Source organism: Geotrypetes seraphini, chromosome 10 (assembly GCF_902459505.1).
Source record: "Geotrypetes seraphini chromosome 10, aGeoSer1.1, whole genome shotgun sequence".
NCBI lineage: Eukaryota > Metazoa > Chordata > Amphibia > Gymnophiona > Dermophiidae > Geotrypetes > Geotrypetes seraphini.
In genome coordinates this window covers 120,456,860-120,480,465 of record NC_047093.1, presented here as the reverse complement: position 1 = coordinate 120,480,465, position 23,606 = coordinate 120,456,860, and the positions used below count along the sequence as shown (strand labels likewise).

The following is a 23,606-nucleotide window of genomic DNA, read 5'->3' as shown; positions in this document are numbered from 1 at the left end:
TTTCAGTAGAAAAATAAAGGAAAATACAAAAGGAAGGGGAATTAAAACCATAGCATTATTAAAAGCATATCCAAAAAGTATAAAAAGTTTCAATTATTAAAAGCGTCATTAAATAAATAGGTCTTTAATAATTTTTTAAAAGTTAAGATATCTTTTTCAATTCTAATGTGTTGTGGTAGGGCGTTCCACCATTGAGGTCCCATCACGGTGAACATGTCTGATCTACGTGTTCCGATAATTTTTAGAGAAGATACTGTAAGCAGATTTTGTCCAGATGAGCGAAGTGTTCGCTGTGTATTATGTGGGATTAAGTATCTAGATATAAATAAAGGTTCATTTGATGCTAGTGTTTTAAAAATGAGTAATATTATTTTGAATGTAGCCAGTGAGCATCTATTAGCAAAGGTGTAACATGGTCATATTTTCTTGCATTAAATATTAATTTGATGGCCGTATTTTGTATTAATTGTAATCTCCTTTTTTCTTTCTGTGTGATATTGAGAAGAAGGGCGTTACAGAAGGATAAATAGTGGGGTTTCTTCAATGGTCTATGCTGGGACCTTTGCTTTTTAACATATTTATCAATAATCTATAGATAGGAATAACTAGCAAGATATTTAAATTTGCTGATGACACACAGTTGTTCAAAGTTGTTGAATCGCAAGAGGATCTTGTGAGACAAAATGACAGATGACGTTTAATGTGAGCAAATGCAAAGTGATGCATGTGGGAAAGAACCCCAACTACAGCTTTGTGATGCTGGGTTCTCTTTTAGGAGTCACTGCCCAGGAATAGGATTTAGGTGTCATTATTGAAATGTGCAGCGACTATTAAGAAAGCAAATAGAATATTAGGAAAGGAATGGAAAACAAAGATGAAACAGTTATAAAGCCCTTTTATTGCTCTATATTATGGCCGCATCTCGAATACTGTGTGCAGTTCTGGTTGCTGTGTTTCAAAAAAGATATAATGGAATTAAGAAAAGGGCAACAAATGATTAAAGGGATGGGAAGACTTCCCTATGAGGAGAGGCTAAAGTGGCTAGGGCTCTTCAGCTTGGAGAAGAGACAGCTCAGGGGTGATATGATAGAGGTCTATAAAATACTGAGTGGAGTGGAAAGAGTAGATGTGACTCACTTGCTCACTCTTTCTAAAAATACTAGGACTAGAGGACATATGATGAAGCTACTAAGCAGTAGATTTAAAACAAACCGGAGAAAATATTTCTTCACACAACGTGTAATTAAACTCAAGAGAATGTGCTGAAAGCAGTAAGCGTAGGGTTTAAAATGTTTGGATAATTTCCTAAAAGTCCATAAACCATTATTAAGTTGAACTTGGGGTAATCTACAAAGATAAGCTGCATACAAATCTGTTTTTACTCCTTTGGTTCTTGCTAGGTATTTGTGACTTGGGTTGAATACTTGGCTTGATGGACCTTCGGTCTGTCCCAGAATGGCAATTCTTATATGAGCCGAGTATAGGACAATCGAGTCATTGTGACATCACTGCTGAGGTTGGCTCTTAGGTATTGGTGGAATGAAGCATTATGACATCACAATGTCAGCTCTGGAATGTTACTACTCTTTGGGTTTCTGCCTGGTACTTGGGACCTGGGTTGGCCACTGTTGGCTTGATGGACCTTCGGTCTGTCCCAGTATGGCAGCTCTTATGTTCTTATGTGAGTCATTGTGACATCAATGATGAGGTTGGCTCTTAGGCATTGGCGGAATGAGGCATTATGACATCACAATATCAGCTCTGGAATGTTGCTGCTCTTTGGGTTTCTGCCTGGTACTGGGGACCCGGGTTGGCCACTGTTGGAAACAGGACACTGGGCTTGAAGGACCTTCTGTCTCTCCCACTATGGCAGCTCTCTTTGGGGGCTGTGAAGATATAACATTAAGGGCCCCTTTTACAAAGCTGTGATAGCGATTCCCAACATTGCAAATGCAATGCAACCCATAGGAACTGAATGGGCTGTGTTGCATTTGCTGCACCAGATCTCACTGCCGTTGCTTTGTCCTAAGTCTCTTAGAATGCTAACATCATAACTCCAGGAAAACCTATAACAGTGAATAAACAATACAATAATTATCAAAACATAAGTATCTAAAATACATAATAAAAATTTATGAAATAATCAAGTTATAAGATTTTTCTTAAATGTAAATAAGAACAAGATTTTTGAAAAATTACTTCCAAAATTGTGCCACTTGAAAACCGAAAGAGAGCGCGACCTATTTAAGATGTTCCCTACCCGTTAAAGATGAAAAACAGAACAGACTGGAATTATTGGACCCACTCAAGTGGTACCCGAGTATCATCATAGAAACACAAAGGTACCAACCCTTGTAATAGGCCAGTTTGAGCGAGTCCTGGCTGTTACTGGGAGTCAGTGAAGATGGATATTGTTTATTGAAAGCTTCTATACCGCTACTGGGGAATCAATTCTATACCGTGACTGGGGAATCAATTCATATATAACAACCCGATATTCCAGCAGACTTTTATTTTTAAACAAACCGGGTTGGTTGCAATTTCTTTGTACATAAAAGCTATTTGGCCCTGATGTAGTTTCCAGAGGCCAGAGCGATTCAGGCAAAGTGCTTCTAGAGCAGATATAGCCCAAACAGGCTGACATGGTGTCCTTGAGTTTGCCATCACCTCTTCCTGCTATCAAAATTCTTTCCTAATCTGCGTTCTTGAGCTTTATCTTTGGAGCTTTTATGTAGTTCAATGATTGCTTTGAGCAGCTGAGTGCATATCTCTATGCTTCTGCTTGTCAGAAAAGAATTTCACCTGTTCAAAGAATCATTTGCAGAAACATGGGATGACAAGCAAGGAAGACAAATTTAGAAGCCTGAAGTAGGGCTAAGACACTGTCCAATGAGCAGCTAAGTCTCTCGTGCCTTCTCCTGTCTAATTGGCCTCTTGGAGCAATGTATCTAGACAGTGGGAGCTTTATAGTCTTGCTCTGGAGTTAGGCCCACTTCCTGGCCCTGCTTCTATGCCAAAGTGGGACAGCGATGCTTTGCCATGTAACTGGGAAGCTGGACAGCATGTCTGGCAGGTGGGTGAATATTTCTGCAGCTCAGCTCTGCTTGGTGAGTGAAGTTTAGAGGTGATTAAAGGTTAGTTAAGAAAGCAATTTGGAAATCACCTCCTACAAACTTGAACTGTTAGAAACTTCAGCTGCCTCTGAATTTGCTTGTGTGTCTTTTTTTTCTCTCTAGGGCAGCCAGGAGGCTGCGCCCTCAGCAGATGCGCTATCACAGACGTATCCGGCTCAGTATCCTCCTCCCCCACCTCAGCCACGGCTTCCACCACCTTACCACCCAGTTCATCACCATAGCAGCAGCCAGGAGTATCCAGTGCCAGCCATAACAGAGCACGGTATACAGATCTATCCACCGAGTCAGCCACATCCGGACCTGAACCAAAACGTAGACCCTGGCGTGGCAGGACTACCCCTGCCTTCAACAGTAAGACTTTTCACTGATTCAGCAGGATGGGAGGGATAGGATGAGTAGTTGTGCTTGTGGGATTTTGAGAATATTTCTGTGCTGGGGAAGGGAAGGGGATTGGGACTCATCTACCACCTTTTTGTAATTTTACAACCTATCTGTCCCAGCAGGCTCACATTCTGTCTAATTTACCTGGAGCAGTAGAGGATGAAGTGACTTGCCCAGAGTCGCAAGGAGTAGAGCGAGGTTTGAACTTAGAACCTGAGGCTGTAGCTCTAACCACTAAGCCACACTCTCCTCCGCAAGGGGTTGAATTTTAACAAGTCAGACAGACAGACAGACAAATGAGTCTAGGAAGGCTCTTATATATGAGTGATTTTGAATTTCTGCGGAGGGTAGAAGGGTGATGGTTTAACATGAGGGAAGCTAACATTCGTGTAGATATCAAAATGTACACTTTCTCTACTTTTTTTCTTCTGTAATTTTAAGAGGATGTGTCTAGTTTTAGGGAACAATCTTAACTTGAGGCTAGTCTTAATTTTTCCACAAGCAGATTGAAATGGTCTAAATGTTTTCTGATTTGGTTCATGTTAACATGAATGAGGGATGGATCAAAGGTTTGTAATGACAGCTGCTAAAAAGTCTTGTAGTGAGGCTGAGATAACTCAGATGGGCAAAATTTAATCACCACACCCCAGGGTGACTAAGCTGAGAGCAACTCGCTGCTGAAACTGAGCCTCTGCCTCCCTTTTCAGTTAAACTCTGAAGTCTTTCTGAGTTTTAACTGTGTGGAAAAAAATGATTCACGGCTTTTTTTTTTTTCATCATTAGATCCAGAAAGAGATGCAGTACCCTGTAGAGCACTGAGGCACTGTCCCCTCTATAAGTTTCACAGTAATTAGAATCTGCCCTTAATGAAACAAACACAAAACTTCTTTCATCCTCCTTGTTGAATTCATTGTTGTACACAAAATCAAAGAACTAGAAAATACATCCTTTTTCAAGATTAAGGAGGACTAGATAACAGGAGAGAAACATGAGGAGGAGGTTCAGTGACTTTATAGACAAGATTTAAATCCAGCCTCTACTGGTAACAATTAGGGGCCTACATGAAACTCATATTAGTGGACTCCAGACAGTATAAAAAAAACTTGCTGTGATCCTGGAGGACTCAAAATAGGACTGTCTGTTTCTTGGGTGAATTATTTTTTTTTTCTTTTCTTTTGTTGGTTTAAGGAAGAGAAAAAGAAAAATCATAGCTTTGAATTGATTGACCTCCATAGGTCACTGCTTTACCCCAGGGCACCATCTGCCCCTCTAGCAATCTTCAATTAGTTAGGAGGTTGTTGCCCTCTAGTGGTTGTTATTCGAGAAGCTGATTTCAGAAGTTTCTCAGCCATTAAAAAAAAAAAAAAATCCCCAAACCTTAAAAGGACTAGCAGAGGTGATTGCAGCTGGAGCAGGAGCTGACATCAAGGGGTAGGCAGCATCTCATTTCCAAGGACCTCAGAGAGCAAGCTGGGTATTTGCCAGCAGGGGAATCTCCCTGGGGATTGGGGGAGGTTCTGTGGTTTGATATCCAACCTTTAGAATAAAGCCCACAAGAGAATTGCTTTTTCCAGAAACTGCATGTAATGAAAGTTATTTGGAGCGCTGCTGTGGTGGGTGAGCTGTTATTAAACCTAAAATTTAAAACTGGAACATTTGCACTCTTCCTTCACTCCCTTTCCCCAAGAAAAAATGATCTTAGAAATGGTGTGAATGGTGAGAGTATGTGAACAAACATGACAAAAAATGTTTTGCTCTTCAGGAGAAACAGAAGCCCGTCACCAAAAAAAAAAATTAACCTCGTGCGGATAACAAAAAGCTAGAGCAAAAATCCAAGAAGGAGCAGCCAAACAACCAGTGACTGAACAGTTCAATAAAGGTTATTAAGAACAGCCTCTGATACAACAGTAGTCGTCTACCATACAGGAGTGTTAGAAAAAAACAAACACACGTTTATCAAAGGTTGCTTTTAATAAACTTTATTAAACTGTTAAGCTGCTCCTTATAGGATATCAATTTCCTTATGAGATCACTGGGGTAACACTAGTTTAGAACTAGAGGAAGTCAGAAAATACTAGAATCCAAACAAAACAAACTGACCTCACATTTAAATAAGTGACCCAACCATAGGTTTGTAACCAACAATTTCAGAGTCACTCAGAGATATGAAACTCTTCAAGGGGGGACCGCACCCCCCTAGTGGTGAACCAGAGTTTACTTTCCAGTCATTGCAACTGGTTTGCCTGGGCATTGCACGTAAGAGGACTTCTCATCGCAAAATTTCGAGACCCCCAATCTGTCATAAAGTTTAGTTATTGTGCTACAGCTAGCTCATTTTAGAGCGATGTTTACTTGAAAAGTTTAAAAAAAAAAAAAAGAAGAAACTCTACACAAGTGTTTGCAAAATTGTAACAAGCTTTATTTATTTTTTTATTTAGTGTAACCAACCTTGGAGCGCAACCAGCATTGAAACAGTTGCAATGACTGGAAAGTAAACTCTGGTTCACCACTAGGGGGGTGCGGTCCCCCCTTGAAGAGTTTCATATCTCTGAGTGACTCTGAAATTGTTGGTTACAAACCTATGGTTGGGTCACTTATTTAAATGTGAGGTCAGTTTGCCTTATAGGATATCTGCAGATAACAGAGACAAGAATGCAAGATTGAGAAAATGAGCCCCTGGGATAGCAGAGTGCTTTTCAATATTTCCTTAAAAATATCTAGCGTTTGTACAGAAACAGAGCAAGAAGCGTAAGAGGTTTAAGACACTGTCTCACTATTAGAATCATGTATTGCTATAAGCGAGAAACCCCAGAGTCAGTAGCGGTGTAAGGAGAGTGCGGGGAGGGGGAGGTGGTCCACCCCAGGCATGGTCATGCTAAGGGCGCGGCACCCTTCCTCGGTGAGAGGTTGCTGCCCATTTCGGCATCGCCACTCTGACATCAATTCCGGGACCCGCACCTAGGAAGTGACGTCAGAGGGCGAGCTGGCACTGACGTAGGCATGCTGCTCTTGCCGGAGAAGTTACAAAGTTATGGGGAAAGAGAAGGGTCGGGGTGCCGCTCACCCTTACTAAGCCACTGCCTAGAGTAAATATAAGCTTTCCTCTAAACTCCCTAGAGCAGTGGTCTTCACTAATTTCTAAGATGGGGCCACTTTTGCATCCAGTGAGCTGAAGAAGAGCAGCCAAACATCACCCCAAGGTATGACAGTGACATTCACTCCACCATTCCTCCTTCAACCCTGTTTATTGGGTGTATCCTTAAGCCATTTCCAAATTAATTTTCTTCCCCTCTTGAGAAATTCCTTGTCCTTCCAGCATGGAGCTCTTCCTTCCATCCACTTTCCTCTTTCTGTCTAGTTAGAGAGGCAGAGAGTAACAGAAAAAAAAGTCAGATTGAGGATGAGAGCCACCTCAGTGGTCTCTAAGGGCTGGCACTGAACAACACTGCCCCAGAGTAATAATGTGAACATAAGCAGTCTTCTTAAGACAGACTTTTAGACAAGCTTAGATTTTACATGGAGTTTGACCCAGTGGTTCCTGCTTCAGGTTCCAGATTGGGTCTTTAGCTTAGCTGATTAATAAGGAGATGCTGAAGAGGTGGCCATGATAGTCCGTCCCCCCACCCAAGAGGAAGCCTGGGATGAGACCAAACTTTGAAAATGCACTGCTTTGGCGTTCTGACCCCCATTGCTAAAATCCTGTGTGCTTCTGGACCTTTTCCGCCCAATATTCAAGGAGAGAATTTGCCGCATCAGGAGTGACATTAGCTTTATAAATGAGTAGAGATTTAATATCGAAAATATATTTTGTATTTAATAAAAGTCCTTCCTGGGTCAGAATATTAGATTCTTCCTGGCAGTGCAAAGGTGGATTTCAGATATGAGGCATGAAGGACTGGAAAGTGCAGGTCAGAGTTTGTTAAAGTTTCTTCTGTGTATAAAGATATTCTTAAAAGTTTTTCATATCATTTTCCTGATCACTTTGGGAAGGATAGTTGTTCATTTCATGATTAGAAGCTTAGTCTGTTATTAAGACAGACATAGGGGAAGCCACTGCTTGCCCTGTATCGGTAGTACGGAATTTTGCTACTCTTTGGGGTTCCGAAATCCTGCTATTCTTTGAGATTCTGCATGGAATCTTGATACTATTTGGGATTCTGGAATGCTGCTACTCTTTGGGTTTTGGCCAAGTATTAGGTACTTGGATTAGCCACCATGAGAACGGGCTTTTTGGTCTGACCCAATAAGACTAGTCTTATATTCTTATGACTGTTTTATATTTTGTTCATTGGGTGCACTAATGAGTTGTAAAGCATCAAACTGTTTAGTGTTGTTTTTTATTTTAATTTCCCCTTTTTGAGCTGCAGGTGAGTTAGATTTAGGTACAGCAGGTAGTTAATCCCTGCACTGGCATGCTTACACTTAAAGACCTCTATTTACTGAGTGGCCCAGAGGCAAGAAAGTGGGATATAGCCAATTAATACATGTTAATGAATTTTTTATTTCCCTTCTCCGTCCTGTTGGAAGGTCTCCTTATGGCCCAGCCGGGCATGGATCTTGCAGCAGAAATGGATACCTGCAGTGTGGTTGGTTTAAATCTCTGCATGAATGCTTCGTGACTGATTGTGACTGACTTTGCACTGGGATGGGCAGGTTTGAAAATTGCTTTCTCAATGTATACGTCCATGTTGTGTGGGTGGGAAAAGGTCACATCCTGTTTGTCTTGTTGATTACACAGTAAGCTCTACTGAGCAGGAACTGTCTCTTGAGTGTTTAATGTACAGCTAGTAGAACTATAGAAATGAGAAGGAGATAGTGTCATAGGGCAAAACACCCTCCAGGGATTCAAGACAAAGTTAGATAAGTTCCTGCTAGACCAGAACGTACGCAGGTAAGGCTAGACTCAGTTAGAGCTCAGGTCCTTTACCTAGGGGTCGCCGTGAGAGCGGACTGCTGGGTACGATGGACCAATGGTCTGACCCAGCAGTGGCAATTTTTATGTTCTTATTCCTGAGCAGAAGCTGGTGCTGTTTGCTGAATATGTAGGAGGATAAGGAAATAGGAAAATAAATGTATAGACCAGAGCAGATCCAACACGAAGGACCTTTTTACAAAGAAATGTGCGGCGTCACAAAAGTTCCATTTCACTCGGAACAATCGGGTCTCTCTCGCTCACATAAGACCCTGGTTCAAACAAGCAGTCAGCTGGAACCACTGCCCATGCAGGTGCAGATCTTGTAGGGTTTATTTACCACCTGTTGAAGAATAAGGCAATACAGGCAACAGACAATTTCAGCAGTGAAAATATGACACAATACATAGTAAAAGACAAGAAAGGATGTAAGCAAACATAAAAACTCAGATAAGACAGAGTAACAACAGCTAGAGAAATAAGAGGGACTAACTTAGGGAAAAATCGCACATGGAGTAAGAAAGGTACCTGAGAATGATCTCAGCTACTGTAGGAGTTGATAAGCAACTCCAGTGTTAGTCCCTGTGTGTGTGTGTGTAGTTTTCTGTGTATTTTTTATTGCTGTTGCAAAGTGAGGAAGTCAAGACATTTGTGGTTCCCAGCACATAACTAGATCCATTCTGGGCACAGGCAAACCTAAAAGTGATCCCCCACCCCCCAGAAGTTGAACCTGTTGCAACTATTCCAGATAACATGGTGCTTGCCCAGTGCTAAGTGTAATATCCCGCAGACTCCTTTGCTTTCTGTGTGTTTTCTCTTTTTGTGCCTATTTCAGGAATGTGGGTGTTGGAAGAGAGGCATTTTCTATCCATATCGGTCCTGTCAGCTGTCACTGATCATGTTTCTTGGGCCCCTCAGCCATCTGTTATCTCTGCTTTTGAAACAGAAACACATTCTTGCTGTTACTAGCCTGACAGGCCACTGCAGTCAAAGGTCAGACCTCCAAGTTCTCATATATGAACAGAGACAGCTTGAACCAGGGCTTAATTTATGAGCAGCAAAAGTATCGAGCCCAGCCCCTCCACTCCAGGAAGCCAGCAGGGGAGAGGAGGGTGTGAATCTGGGCAGGACACTCAGCTTTCTAAACCCAGACAGACCCTCTTCTCCTTTTCTGCCCCTAGCCTGCCTCTCTTCCACCTCCACAGCTCCCAGTGTTTTTTGTCTAGGGGTTAAGCTGTGACTTAAACAGTCCCAGGAAAGAAAATCTCTCTGAAAACTGCCCAAAAGACTTTGCATTAAACAAGGAAACAGACTGAGCTACAAATAAACAATTTCAATTGATCAGACAGTTTCTGAATTGCTAATTAATTGGTTTCATATCCTTTTATTTTATTACAGAATGATTCTCCTCTCTTTTTTTTTTTTTAACTCCCTTCTCTGCTTTTCCTCTTTTCCTGGTCTAGCGGCCATCCCTGGGTGTTAAGACCAACGGTGGTGGGACATTCGTCAGCCTCAGGTTTTCAGCAGGCATCTTGCGCTCTTGTAACATTTCTTCCCTGTTTCTATTAATCTGATGAATTTCAGTAATCGTACTCACTTTAGAGCACATGCCTGTTTCGAGACTCATCTGCACCCCCAAAAACCCTGACTGGCTTTTTTCTTGCAGTCTTCTGCTTGCCCATTTGTTGAAATCTTTGCTGAACTTGTCTTTACGAAAAACCTTGTCCTGGAGTTGGATATCAGGTCTGCAGAAAAGGTCTGGGACAGCAGGTTTGTGTTCATAGGGATTTTTGACTGCACAGTGGAGTTCTGCAGTCTTGGACTCGCAGCTGTAGCTCAGAAAACGGGACAAATTAAACAGAATCCTTGATTGCCAGGAAAGAAAATTAATTCTACCTATGGTTTGATGCATCAAGACATTTCCTCACAGAAAATGTGGGAAAAAAACAAAAAAGTTTCAGCAGTTAGCCTTGAATCTGACATCTCATTCATACCATGAAATTAGCTCTCCAAACCTACCATTTTGCATGTATTAAGCAATTAGATCATGAAGGGCATAGAGAGAGTGGAGTGGGACCGATTCTTCAAACTTTCGAATAATAAAAGAACAAGAGGGCATTCGGAAAAGTTGAAAGGGTACAGATTCAAAATGAATGCTAGGAAGTTCTTCTTTACCCAACGTGTGATGGACACCTGGAATGCGCTTCCAGAGAGCGTAATAGGGCAGAGTACGGTACTGGGGTTCAAGAAAGGATTGGACAATTTCCTGCTGGAAAAGGGGATAGAGGGGTACAGATAGAGGATTACTGCGCAGGTCCTGGACCTGTTGGGCCGCCGCATGAGCGGACTGCTGGTCACGATGGACCTCTGGTCTGACCCAGCAGAGGCATTGCTTATGTTCTTATTTATTTACTCATAAAATTGCAGCCACCAAGACAGGAAAGGAATTTCTGGGTGAAATATCCCTTAAGAATGAGCTAGAACATGAGTGGATTGTTAAATATGAAGCAGTATGGGGCCAAAAATTAAGGATTTGAAAACAATACACAAGAGCCCCTGTCGGCCTCCAAAATTAAATTAATTGGAGAGGCAAGAAATGTGCAAAGTTGTGGATTAGAGATGGCATTTCTTGCAGGTCACAAAATGTCATCTTGCGCACTCAAGGAAATGTCTAGCCAAGTTTTAGGATATCCCAAATGAGAGAGGTTTGCTGGCCTCACACCTACACTGTCCTAGGTACCACTTTTCCATATTTGAGCCAGTGAAAAATGATTCTTTGCGTCTTGTTCCTGTAAAGCAGAAACCCAGCCATTAGTCCCCAAAGGACCAGTAGGAATTTGAAGACATTAGCATACTGTATGTCATCTCTCTCTGCTTAGCTGGGTTTATTTCTGATAGAAACCGCTTTAAACCTGCAAAAGAGGGAAAAGAATGGGGTAGCCAATTTGTGAAATGTGGAAAGGGTCAAGCACTGAACTAAAAAGTAGAGAATGACACAGGGACAAATTTTTCCCATCCCCATGGGAACCAATTTTTCCGTCCCATCCCTGCGAATTCTTTTCCTGTCCCTGCCCCATTCCTGCAAGCTCCATTCTCATCTACACATGCTTCAAACACTTTAAAATTACAAGTGTTTCTTATGTGGTTAAGGCAGAGCTTACAGGACTGGGGCAGGGACAGAGACACAGCTCGCAGGGATGTGTTGGGGAAATTTGAGTTCCTATGGGGAAAAATTTATTGCCATGTCATTCTCTACTAAAAAGTAAGTGGTTTGGAAGTTAGTTTGCAACTTGTGTCAAGGTAACTTTCTCTCAGCTTTTCAAAGGGCAAAAGTTGTGTCAGGAAAAGTGTGTGGACAGCCCAGGTTTAGAGGGCGTTTTGCACATGGCTTGCTTGCCGTACTCTTTTCTAAAACAAAACCGCTTTTGTCTTTTTGATGTAGCTTTGGGATGTTAAATATTTATTTCAGAGCAGTGAAAAAAAACAGACTGGTGCCATTTTTAACATTTCTCTAGTACGTATCTAGAAATGGTTCTGTGGTCAGGTTTATCACCTTATTGCAGAAGAAAGGCTAAAAGAAAGGGGGGGCCAAGCTATGAGAAGAACCCCAGTAAAAGGGGAAAATTGAGTGTCAGGTTTCTAGAATTTCCACAACGAATATGCATGAGAGAGATTTGCATACAATGGAATCTCTGGTGGACGTGTTTGTGACCCGTTGAGTGAAAAGGTAGCAAACAGGGGTAATGAATAACCGAGATAAAAGCTAGACAAGTTTGAAGGGGTAAAATATTAGCAACTTTCATTTTAAATGTTTTGCACTAGAAAGGGACGATGCAATTCTTTCACAGCTTCGATTTGATTTTAATACTTAATATACCGCCGTAAACTGAAGTGCAATTCTAAAAACAGCTCATCATAACAAGTTACAAACGTGGATGGGCATAATAAAAAAAACGTCTAAGTCCCTTTTTGGCCTAAGGCCTTAAACTTTGAAAGCAGAAGCAGGGAAAGTGTCCATAACCAAAACAAACGTCCTTCTTTTGATAATGGCCTGCCTCTACTAAACACCCAGACCACCACTACGTCTACACTTGTATCCAAACGATGTCAACACTTGACCATAATGAACCAAAAAAAACGCATAAGCCCAAAACGTCCAACACAAGGGCTTTTAGGCGAAGGAGGAGCTAGTCCTTCGCCTAAAAGCTGGATTTTTTAACCGGTGTCTGTCAAAAACACCGGTTACAGAATCCACACCAACAACCCCCCCCCACAACATCATCAAGGCAGGAAGGAACCCAAGCCCCCCTGTCCCGGGCACCCGCGGCACCCCACGACGACATCGGGGCAAGAGGGAGCCCAAGCCCTCTTGCCCTGGCCATCGTGCCCCCCCACACTGAGTACGATCAGGCCAGGAGGGAGCCCAAGCCCTCCTGGCCCTGGCGACCCCCTACCCCCCACTCCCCACTACAGTAAGGGCAGGAGGGATCCCAGGCCCTCCTGCCCTCTACACAACCCCCTCCTTCCATTGACCGCCTCCCCTGAACCCCTGTTCGCCCCCCCCGGCCGACCCCACAACCCCACCCCCACCCCTTCCCCGTACCTTCAACATTGGCCAGCCAGCCAGCCGGCTCTGGATGGGGCCGAATTGGCCCAGGCGTCTGAAACCCTGTCCACAGGTGGGGCCTAAGGCGCTTGGGCCAATCAGAATAGGCCAGGGAGCCTTAGGCCCCTCCTGTGGGCGGGGCCTTAGGCACATGGGCTCAACCCGGTCCACGTGCCTAAGGCCCTGCCCACAGGAGGGGCCTAAGGCTCCCGGGTCTATTCTGATTGGCCCAGGCACCTTAGGCCCCACCTGTGGGCGGGGTTTCAGACACCTGGGCCAATCCGGCCCCATTCCGGAGCCGGCTGGCCTGCCGGATGGGCGGGCTTGGCACTCGTCCGTCCAACGTTGAAGGTACGGGGAAGGTGGGGGTGGGGATGTCGCGGGTCGGGCCGATCAGGGGTTTGGGGGTGAGGTCATTGGGGGGAGGGGGGTTGTGTCGAGGGCAGGAGGGCCTGGGATCCCTCCTGTTCATATTGTAGTGGGGGTGGGGGTAGGGGGTCGCCGGGGCCAGGAAGGCTTGGGCTCCCTTCCTGCCAGATCGAGTCGGGGGGGGGGGATCGCCAGGGCCAGGAGGGCTTGGGCTCCCTCCTGGCCCGATCATACTTGGCAGGGGGAGGGGCACGATCACCAGGGCAAGAGGCTTGGGCTCCCTCTTGCCCCGATATCGTTGGGGATGCCGCGGCTGCCGCGGAGCGAGGGCTTGGGCTCCCTCTTGCCCCGATGTCGTCGGAGGGGGGGATGATGTATCGCGGCAGGAGAGATTGGCCATCTCCCCTGCCGCGATGCGATCACTCCTCTACCCGAACTGCCACAACCCGCGGCAGGAGAGATTGGGTATCTCTCCTGCCGTGGGTCGCAGCAGTTCGGGTACAGGTGTGATCGCATCGCGATAGGGGAGATGAAGCATCTCTCCTGCTGCGATGGGTGGGTGGATAGGTTGCCAGGCCGCTGAACTGATCGCGCCAGCGGCCATCAGCTCAGCGGCCCCTTTTTCGGCACTTAGACCTGGTTTGATTTCATCTAAGTCAAAAAGGTATAAGTGCCAACTAGGCAACCTGCCTACGGTTTTGGTTATACCTACTGCACGCCTAAGTGTAGGTCGGCCCTTTCCCCTCCTCTAAACACGCCTCTTTTCTCTCTGTGCATTTAGAGGCAGGGGAAAGGCCTAAGCTGGTTTTAGATACATCTAAAAACCAGCTTTGGTTATGGGTACTTGGACGATCAGGCTTTTTGATTGTCCAAGTAGCTATTTAGGACACTTTTTAGACTTTTTTTTTTTTAATTATGAACCCCTTAGTAACATACTAATTATACAATGACATCCATAGGACCCAACCTAAATTTAATAATCATTGAATTGCAACCCTCGTTATTAAATCCACTCATTAAGAATATATGACCTCAATAAATAGCTCTTACTCCTCAGTTCTACAGCCTAAAAACTGCAATATCTACAGTTGGGGGGGGCATTATGTGATTTCTAGGGCTAATTATTGATTGATAAACTCCTCTCATTTTTTAAAGACATAATTACTTTATATCTGAGGCTTAAATTTGGCAGGATTATTCCGTCGATATTTTTCTATCTTGTTTAAATAAGTTACATTCCTCATTTGTGGATCCTTTTTGTTGAGTGGGCCACACACACGTGTATACATATCTGAATACACTGCTCCCCCGGTCATTCGCAGTTGGCAATTCATGATCTCGGTCATTCGTGGTATTTTCTGACTGCGAATGACCGGGCAGGAGAGAGCAGCTGGAGCGCCGGCAAGTGAAGGAATTCACTTGCGGTATGCTTCGACCGCCTCTTCCTGCACTAAAGTCGGGCCTCATCAATCAGGAGCTGCATGTCAAAGCAGCTCCTAATTGGTGAGGCCCGACTTTAGTGCAGGAAGAGGCGGTCGGAGCATACCGCAAGTAATTTCTGTCATGCGCCGGCTGCCCTCCCCTGTCTCCCCCGCTAAAAACTGTATTCACAGTTTTTCAAGATTCGCGGGGGGGAATACTGTAATGCATATTCTTTGTGGTAATCCTGAAATCCCAGTTGCCTGTTTACCTCCAAATGAGGGCTCAGGGGGCCCCAAGCCTTGCTCAGCTTCGGTCAGGCTTTGGGGTCCCCTGTGACATGGGATCTGTGCAGAAAGCATAGCTGCAAAGCTTTGAAAAGATGTGCCAGAGAGAAGCTGAATCTCATTGTCCCACCCCACTTCTCAGGTCACTCTTCATCTGGCTGGTTGCTGCACATGAGCTCATGATGAATGTCCAGCTAGCTGTCTTGCAGCATCTGGGTCTGTCCTCCGTGGAATCCACTGTGCTGTCTTGTGGAGCCTGTAGATCAGGGGTGTCGAAGTCCCTCCTGGAGGGCTGCAATCCAGTTGGGTTTTCAGGATTTCCCCAATGAATATGCATGAGATCTATTAGCATACAATGAAAGCAGTGCATGCAGATCTCATGCGTATTCATTGGGGAAATCCTGAAAACCCAACTGGATCGCAGCCCTCGAGGAGGGACTGACACCCCTGCTGAAACCAAGCAGCATGTTAAAGACAAGTTCGACTTTTATTCTTACTCCCACCTAGGCATCTTCCATCCTTTCTAAAAAAAAGTTCACAAGTTCTCTTGAATGTACACCTTTCTCTGTCACAGCTTTACTTTATAAGCAAGAGACGGTATTTGTGAATAAGTGGTCACCTGGCATCTTGTAACTGTGCATTGTGGAATGGCTGAAGTTTGAGGTCTTGAATGGAGTCATGCTCTCTGCATGGGAATAACTGGGAGAGCACGGGTGCCGAATAGCTCACTGCAATCCTGGCATTTTGCAGAACAGACTAACTCCCCATGTCAGGGCTGCTTCCTTGGCTTTAGGGATGGAATGTTCAGCCTTGGAAAAGATCTGGTCTGAGAGGATTCCCACTTTCCCACACTAAAACTGTATGCACTGGACTTTCCCACTCTCATCACTAACCCCCCTATTAGTGTTCAGTCAGCAAACCTTCCATTCACTAACGTGACTCCTTGACATGGGGTAATTCTTAACTAATGGTTTTCCTGTAATAGAGTCTGTTCAGGGCTTAACACTGGAATTAATTGCCACTGCTGTTTCATCTTGAGATGGAGGAGAGCTCAGGTGTGTGGGTGTGCTGAGTTTGTCTCTCTCCCGTGCTGTAACATCAACATATATTAGTGTATAATTCATATTGGTGGGGAAGGGTTTAAGTCACTCACCTGACACCCCCCCCCCCCAAAAAAAAAAAATGACATGTATCACACACTTGACATATATGTCCACCCCCAAAAACCAAAGACTTTAAATCATTCATCTGACACACAACACAACTTATATTGGTCATTACTCACTGCACAGCTTGAAGTAAGTTCATTTTACAAAATAATCCCTTGTTTTACAGATTTTTTGCTTTTTATTGATTGTTTTCCCTGTAAGACATTTTTTCCCCCACACATGTATAAATCTTTCTGATAGACATTTGAAATTTAACACAGAGTGATCTAGCAAGAGAGAGTGTGTTCTTGGCAGTACAGAAACAGCTGGGACATGGTGCATTGAGTCTGATCAGAGGAGTCTCTTCCGGGGCTGGAATGCAGCGTTTTCACTTGTGAATGGCAGTCTATGGAAACTGAAGCTGCAAGACACACTTAGAGAAACACATCCTGTCTTTTATATGACAGCTCAATGTATAGAGCAGATGGAGCAGATTATAGTAAAGAGGCAGGGAACGTTTCATTGCTACATGTCAATGAGTGTTTCAGATCCTGCCTTGCATGGCTTTTACTAGTAAACACTTATTTATTCTGGTAACAAAATTAGAAGGAATTGAGCTATAATGATGTTAAGATAGACCTAATTGAACACTTTTGCTAAAAAGAAATGTATGTTTTCACTGTTTGCATAAGTTCCTTTGAGAAGAGCAGAAATGTCATTCAACCCTTAGTTGAACTTAGGGCTCTTCAGTCTGGAGAAGAGCGACTGAGGGGGAAAATGATAGAAATTTATCAAATTTTGAGTGATGTTCTTTACTCTTTCAAAAAGAAGAAAGACACACCATGAACTTACATTTTAAAATAAAGAGGAGAAAATAGTTTTTCACAGGACACAATCAAGCCCTGGAATTTGTTGCCAGAAGATATGGTAAAAGGTTGAAAAAGGTGGTTAATGTAGGACCCGCTTATCCTTGAGGATGGTAGCATGGGATCTTGCCCTTTTTGGATCTGACCCAGGATGCCACTGCATACGTTCTTAGCAACCCCACTATTAAGTAAGTAAGTAAGTGTCTTCCCTGTGTCCAGAGTGGGGTAAGTTGTGCTTTCTTTTGAGAGAACCTAGTGTGACTGCAAGATATTTGGTGGGGAGAAGACTTTAGGGTTCAACCTCACATCCAGTTAAAGACTAGTGAACTTTCCTGTTGAATTCTTCTGGTCGCTTTGTCCTATGCAAACCAATTGGAGGGGGTTTTGCTTTTTAGCTTTTAACCTCAGATTAGGAATGAGGGATAAATGTTGATGCATCGGAACTCTGTCCACTGGCTTTTGTCTGTTTTACTTTACCCTTTCAGCGACCAGATGACTCATCACAGCCCAATGTCCCCCTCCAGCCTCAGGGTCCTGAGAGTGATGACAATAATCCAGCACCCAAGCGTCTGCACGTTTCCAACATCCCCTTCCGCTTCCGAGATCCAGACCTGCGCCAGATGTTTGGGGTGAGTACACTATAATACAGGGAAATGATCCTGGTGCAAATTCTACTCCCAAATCACATGACATTGAGCAGATTCAAAATGTACATCACAATCAAACACAGAACATTTTTTGCCAGTGTAATATCACCAGATTTCATGGTTTCCATGGAAGACGGTGAGGTCCCTGCCCACCCTAGAGAATTACATTGTGAAGGACCTGTAGCTTATTTTCTGCTTCACATTCAGATCCTCGTCCCTGTGTTTTTGGATATTTTATTGCAAGGTTTTCGGTTCTCCTGATGTGTGAAATGCTGTCTCTCTTCTTCTTCGCTTGGAGAGCTCTTGACCCAGCAGCAGTGTACAGGAGTCTGAAATACAAGCGTCTAAGATCTTTGCAGAATTTAAAAAGGATTTTATTTCTGGCAATCATGGGTACATCAACACCCTTTCAGATTCTAGATATGTCACATCCTCTGTGAAGTGTGTGGAAGTGCGTCTTTCCTTTAAATGAGCCTTAAGGTTCTGCTTTTAAATGAGTGAATGATGGGAGGCAGCCTACATAGAAAAGCTGAGAGAGGGTCTTCTCTGTACACTCAGCTCAGCAGGGGGCAATCTAGAGCTGCTGTCTGCATATGACGGAGACCTTTTTTCTGCTTCTGTAAAAGCTACAAGGCAACAGGGTCCGCACAGTCTTCTATTGGATAGAAACTTTACATTATTCTGACTGCCTTTCTTTTTCTATCCAGCAATTTGGAAAAATATCGGATGTGGAAATAATCTTCAATGAGCGTGGATCAAAGGTAACGTGATTCTCTTGCCTGCTGTCGTGACATTTCCTGTGCTTCCCATGCCTAGCTGTGAATGAAGGGCATTTCTCTCTTCCTTCATCCCTAGGGCTTTGGGTTTGTGACCTTTGAGAACAGTGCCGATGCAGACCGAGCCCGAGAGAAGCTGAACGGCACCATCGTGGAGGGCCGGAAGATAGAGGTCCGCAGACTCTGACATGGTTTAGCTGGACAGTGTTTGTCCACTCGGTCCTGGAGTACCCCCCTTGCCAGTCAGGGTTTCAAGATATCCACAATGAACATGCATGAAAGAAATGTGGATATCCTGAAAACTACTACTACTATTATTTCTATAGAGCTGAAATTAGGGGGGGTGGGTCAGCGATTAAATAGGGGGGGGTCAGCGGTGTGGGCAGACTCGATGGGCCTCGGCCTTTTCTGCCGTCACTTTCTATGTTTCTATGAAAGGCGTACACGGTGATGTACATTTTAACATACAATAGACAGTCCCTGCTCAGAAGAGCTTACAATCTAATTTAGACAGGACATTTCAGGGTTGGGGAGGTTATAGGGGGTACTCCAGGACTGAGTTGAGAAACACTGGTTTAGCAGACTCATTTAATGTCCTTGACTACCTTGTGTTTTACCCTTTAGGTGAATAATGCAACAGCTCGGGTTGTCACCAAGAAGCCACAGCCCTCAGTAGTAAACGGTATGTCTTATTGCTGGGTAATCTGGGATAGGGTTCACTTCTGATCTAATTCGTGGAAGCTTTTAAACTCCTGGACTCTTCTTGTAGGATGGAAAATAAACCCAGTCGTCGGTGCTGTGTATGCTCCGGACCTTTACACAGGTGGGTACAACTATGAAATATTCAGGGCTGTAACTTCTGCACCAAGCAGTGGATTTCTCGTATACCTGTGTCAGTTTAATGCGAATTGCAAGTTATAAAAATAAAGTTAATGCTCTTTGATTTACCATTTGAATAGGACAGAATGGATTAAAAATGATAGGATAAACAATATGAATTTCATTGCTGTTATTATAAACTTCTGAAAAAGAGATGTTTTCAGACATTTTCTAAATAATCTGTAATTTGAAATTGATCTTAGTTGGGATGGGAGATTTGCTCCACAGTTCTGCTGCTTGGACAAAAAAAAGGACTAATATACCTCAGTGCATAAGTGGCTGGGTCAGAGTTAAATTGAAAGAATTGTACAGGGAGCCCGGAGCCTCACCTTCTACAGTCTTTAAAAGAAAACTGTAAAACTTGAATAATAATTTTGCGTTGTTGACTGGAAGCCAGTGAAGATGCAAAAAAATAAAAAAATAACATACAGATGTGGTCTTTCAAGCTCTGCAATGGGTTCCATTCTGCTGTCTTTGCAATTACTAAACAAAGCCGGAGGGCTGCAGGCTACCTCCCTTTCTCCTACACAGTAAACCTAAAGGCAGGCATTGGTTTGGACACCTATGTCAGTAGGACTGTATATTCTAGGGACCATTTTACATACCCTATACCTCTTTCTTGCTCCTAAAGGAGACATCTTTTTGAAGTGTTTTCATAGACAGGAAAGAGAGGGTGAGAACAGACTTAGAAATTCACTTTCTGTGGTTGGGCAGAACAGAGGCGGTGTCGTGAGCAATGTGTGTGCTTTTGTTCTTGGAGGTGCTGGTGTGAGCCTTTGTGTATATTTTGTAAAACATGCAGACGTTAATTTGTGGGAGAGCATCTGTGTGAACGGGACAGTTCTGGGAGCTGATATTTACAGAGGGATTTAGGTTCTACTTATAAAATGAGCTCTGAAATGCTGGGCTTTCTCTTTCCTTCATTTCTTTCTGTCTCAGTGGCCAGTATCCCATACCCAGTCGTTGCCCCTGCCTTGGCGTACAGAGGAGCACATCTGAGGGGCCGCGGAAGAGCCGTGTACAGCACGATTCGAGCAGGGACAGCAGCGTCATCTCCGGTCCCAGCCTACGGAAGGTGAGGGAGTGTTGTGTGTCCAGAGGACTCATCTTCTCAGGGAATAAAAGATATTACAATGTGTCACTGTTTCTCTTTCCTCAGTGTGCTCTGCCAGGATGGTGTGTACACTACTGATATGTATGTAAGTACTTTCTGAAGGCTTAATAACTGAGAGTGTGTCTCTGTCATACTGAATGTTGTGAGGTGTCATTGTGGACAGGAAGCTGCAGCCAAGAAAGCAAACAGGATGCTAGGAATTCTTAGGAACAGGAGGGTAAATAAGACTAAAAATGCTATAATGCGTCTGCAACGCTCCGTGGGGCTACCTTACCTTGAGCATTCCACTCAGTTATGAGCTCCTGATCGGAAAAGAGATATAGCAGAATTAGAAAGGGTTTAACCAAGAGTGATCAAGATGATATAGGGGATGGAACTCCTCTCGTTTGAGGAAAGACTAAAGAAGTTGGGGCTCTTCAGTATGGAAAAGAGATGGCTGAGGAGAGAAAGAACTGAGGTCTTCAAAACCCTGAGTGTTGTAAATTACATGGAAATACTTTTGAACAAATAGGAGGAAATATTTTTTCGCTCTGGAATGTGTTGTCAGAGGATGTGATAAGAACGGTTAATGTAGCTGGTTTTAAAAAGGGGTTGGACAAGTTCCTGGAGGAAAAGTCCATAGTTTGCTATGGATACAGACATGGTGGAAGCCACTGCTTTCCTGGGATTGGTAGGAGGAAATGTTGCTACAATTTGAGTTTCTGCAAAGTACTTGTAACCTGGATTGGCTTTTTTATGGAAACAGGATACTGAGCCAGATGAACCATTGATCTGACCCAGTAAGGCTGTTCTTAGTGGACCAGGGAATCTGAGTTCAAAGCCTTTTGTGGCTACTTTTGATCTCACTTAATCCTCCATGCCTCAGGTACAAACTTCCAGGGACTGGGAAATACCTACTGAATCTGAATGTAATTCTCCTTGAGCTACTATAGAAAAATGTATGACCTAAATGCAAATGAGTAACTAACATTTACAGAGATTAGCGATGCGGAGTCCCACTCTCCCCAGTATCTGGCGAAGAGAAACTTGGATTTTTTATTCTGCTTATCCCAAAGCCTGAGAGACTTGAACTGGGGACAGGGAAGGTCCTAGCCTGTCATTCATGCCTGCTGACTTGCTATTTGTGTGTCCTCTCTCTCAGGGTTACACAACCTATCGTGTTGCGCAGCCACAAGCAGCAGCGACGGCGTACAGTGACGGGTAAGTACAGAAGATGATATGGGTACAGTGCAACTGTTAATCCCCTGTATCCATTCTCCCCCTGGGGTGAACTAGCAGATGAACCCAATTTCTGTTTCCCTATCTGCTGAGCCGTCAAGCACACAGACATCACCAGTACAAACTACAGTACTGAAATCCCTCTTCTGAAATGGAGTGATATGTAATTCTGAGAGCAAACATGTTAGGATTTAACTGGAAAAAGTCATTTCTGTATCTCAGCAAATTTGCAGTTTGGAATGCATTCCTGGTGAGACAAGGGCCCTCATTTCACCATGTTACTATTTATTTATTTATTCGATTTTTAGCCCGTCCTCCCAAAGGAGCCCAGAACGGGTTACAAAATACATCCATAATAATCCAGACAGAGCAGAGATGACAGTTTACATAAATTACAATATAGATGACAGTTTACATAAATTACAATATAGACATGACAATAAAACATATGTACTAAGTAGCATCTGGTGAGACTAAGTGACATAGGTACTTTGACTGAGTGGCATTTCAGGGTGAATGACTTTAAGGCGCCAACCATTCATGTGAAATTATCCGCAAGCCTCTTTTCTGATAACCCTGGAAAAAGCTCTTCTGTCCGTAGGTTTGGACGTGTATATACAGCAGATCCCTACCACCATGCAGTGGGTCCCGCGTACGGTGTCAGTGCGGTGGTAAGACCTGGAAATTTATCTTTCTTTCATAGCCTTTCTATGATGTTAGCTGTTTCTGGGGAATGGTAAACTTATCCTTAAAATTATTTTATTTACTTCCTTGAGGCATAAGAAAATCAGTTACTTACCATAACAGGTGTTATCCAGGGACAGCAGGCAGCTATTCTCACATGTGGGTGACATCATCCGACAGAGCCCCGATGCGGACGCCTCACAAGCAGACTTGCTTGAAGAAACTAGAAGTTTCGAGTCACCTGCACCGCGCATGAGCGAGTGCCTTCCCGCCCAGCACAGGGCGCATCTCCTCAGTTCAGATAGCTAGCAGAGAAGCCAACCAGGGGAGGTGGGTGGGTTGTGAGAATAGCTGCCTGCTGTCCCTGGATAACACCTGTTACGGTAAGTAACTGTGCTTTATCCCAGGACAAGCAGGCAGGTATTCTCACATGTGGGTGACCTCCAAGCTAACCAGAATGGGATGGTGGGAGTGTTGGCAACTTAGGAGAATAAATTTTGTAACACTGTTTGGCCAAACTGTCCATCCCGTCTGGAGAAAGCATCCAGACAATAGTGAGAAGTGAAGGTATGAACCGAGGACCAAGTAGCAGCCTTGCAAATTTCCTCAATAGGTGTAGATCTGAGGAAAGCTACTGAAGCTGCCATTGCCCTGACTTTATGGGCTGTGACTGTACTGTGAAGGAGTAATCTAGTCTGGGCATAGCAGAATGAGATACAAACCGCCATCCAGTTTGAGATGGTACGCTTAGAGATAGGATGTCCCAACTTGTTTGGATCGAAGGAGACAAAAAGTTGAGGAGCAGTTCTGTGTGGTTTGGTGTGTTCTAAGTAGAAGGCCAAAGCACGTTTACAGTCCAGAGTATGAAGAGCTGATTCTCCAGGGTGAGAATGAGGCTTTGGAAAGAACACTGGAAGTACAATGAATTAGTTGAGAAGAAATTCTGAGACCACTTTAGGCAGGAATTTCGGATGAGTACAAAGAACCACCTTATCATGATGAAACACAGTAAAAGGTGGGTCAGTAACTAAAGCTTGCAGCTCCACTGACTCATCGAGCAGAAGTGAGGGCAATGAGAAACACCACTTTCCAAGTGAGATAGTTCAGATGAGTCTTATCAATTGGTTCAAATGGAGGCTTCATGAGTTGAGAAAGGACAAAATTGA

General features: G+C 43.9%; 1 protein-coding gene across 7 annotated transcripts in view; it reads left to right on the top strand.

Moving 5' to 3' along the window:
• LOC117367378 (RNA binding protein fox-1 homolog 3-like) overlaps nt 1-23,606 on the top strand; it is a 46,449-nt gene that overhangs the window by 9,894 nt on the left and 12,949 nt on the right. For 3 of the 7 annotated variants that reach the window (XM_033959836.1, XM_033959842.1, XM_033959834.1), the window contains exons 2-10: nt 3,237-3,485; nt 17,608-17,751; nt 18,477-18,530; nt 18,625-18,717; nt 19,170-19,227; nt 19,315-19,368; nt 20,364-20,499; nt 20,584-20,623; nt 21,680-21,738. In XM_033959836.1, coding sequence (XP_033815727.1) covers nt 3,237-3,485; nt 17,608-17,751; nt 18,477-18,530; nt 18,625-18,717; nt 19,170-19,227; nt 19,315-19,368; nt 20,364-20,499; nt 20,584-20,623; nt 21,680-21,738 — 887 coding nt within the window. Of the gene's footprint in view, nt 1-2,952; nt 3,108-3,236; nt 3,486-17,607; nt 17,752-18,476; nt 18,531-18,624; nt 18,718-19,169; nt 19,228-19,314; nt 19,369-20,363; nt 20,500-20,583; nt 20,624-21,679; nt 21,739-22,357; nt 22,428-23,606 lie in introns of those variants that run through there. The other 4 variants (XM_033959838.1, XM_033959841.1, XM_033959837.1 and 1 more) reach the window with 4 other exon arrangements.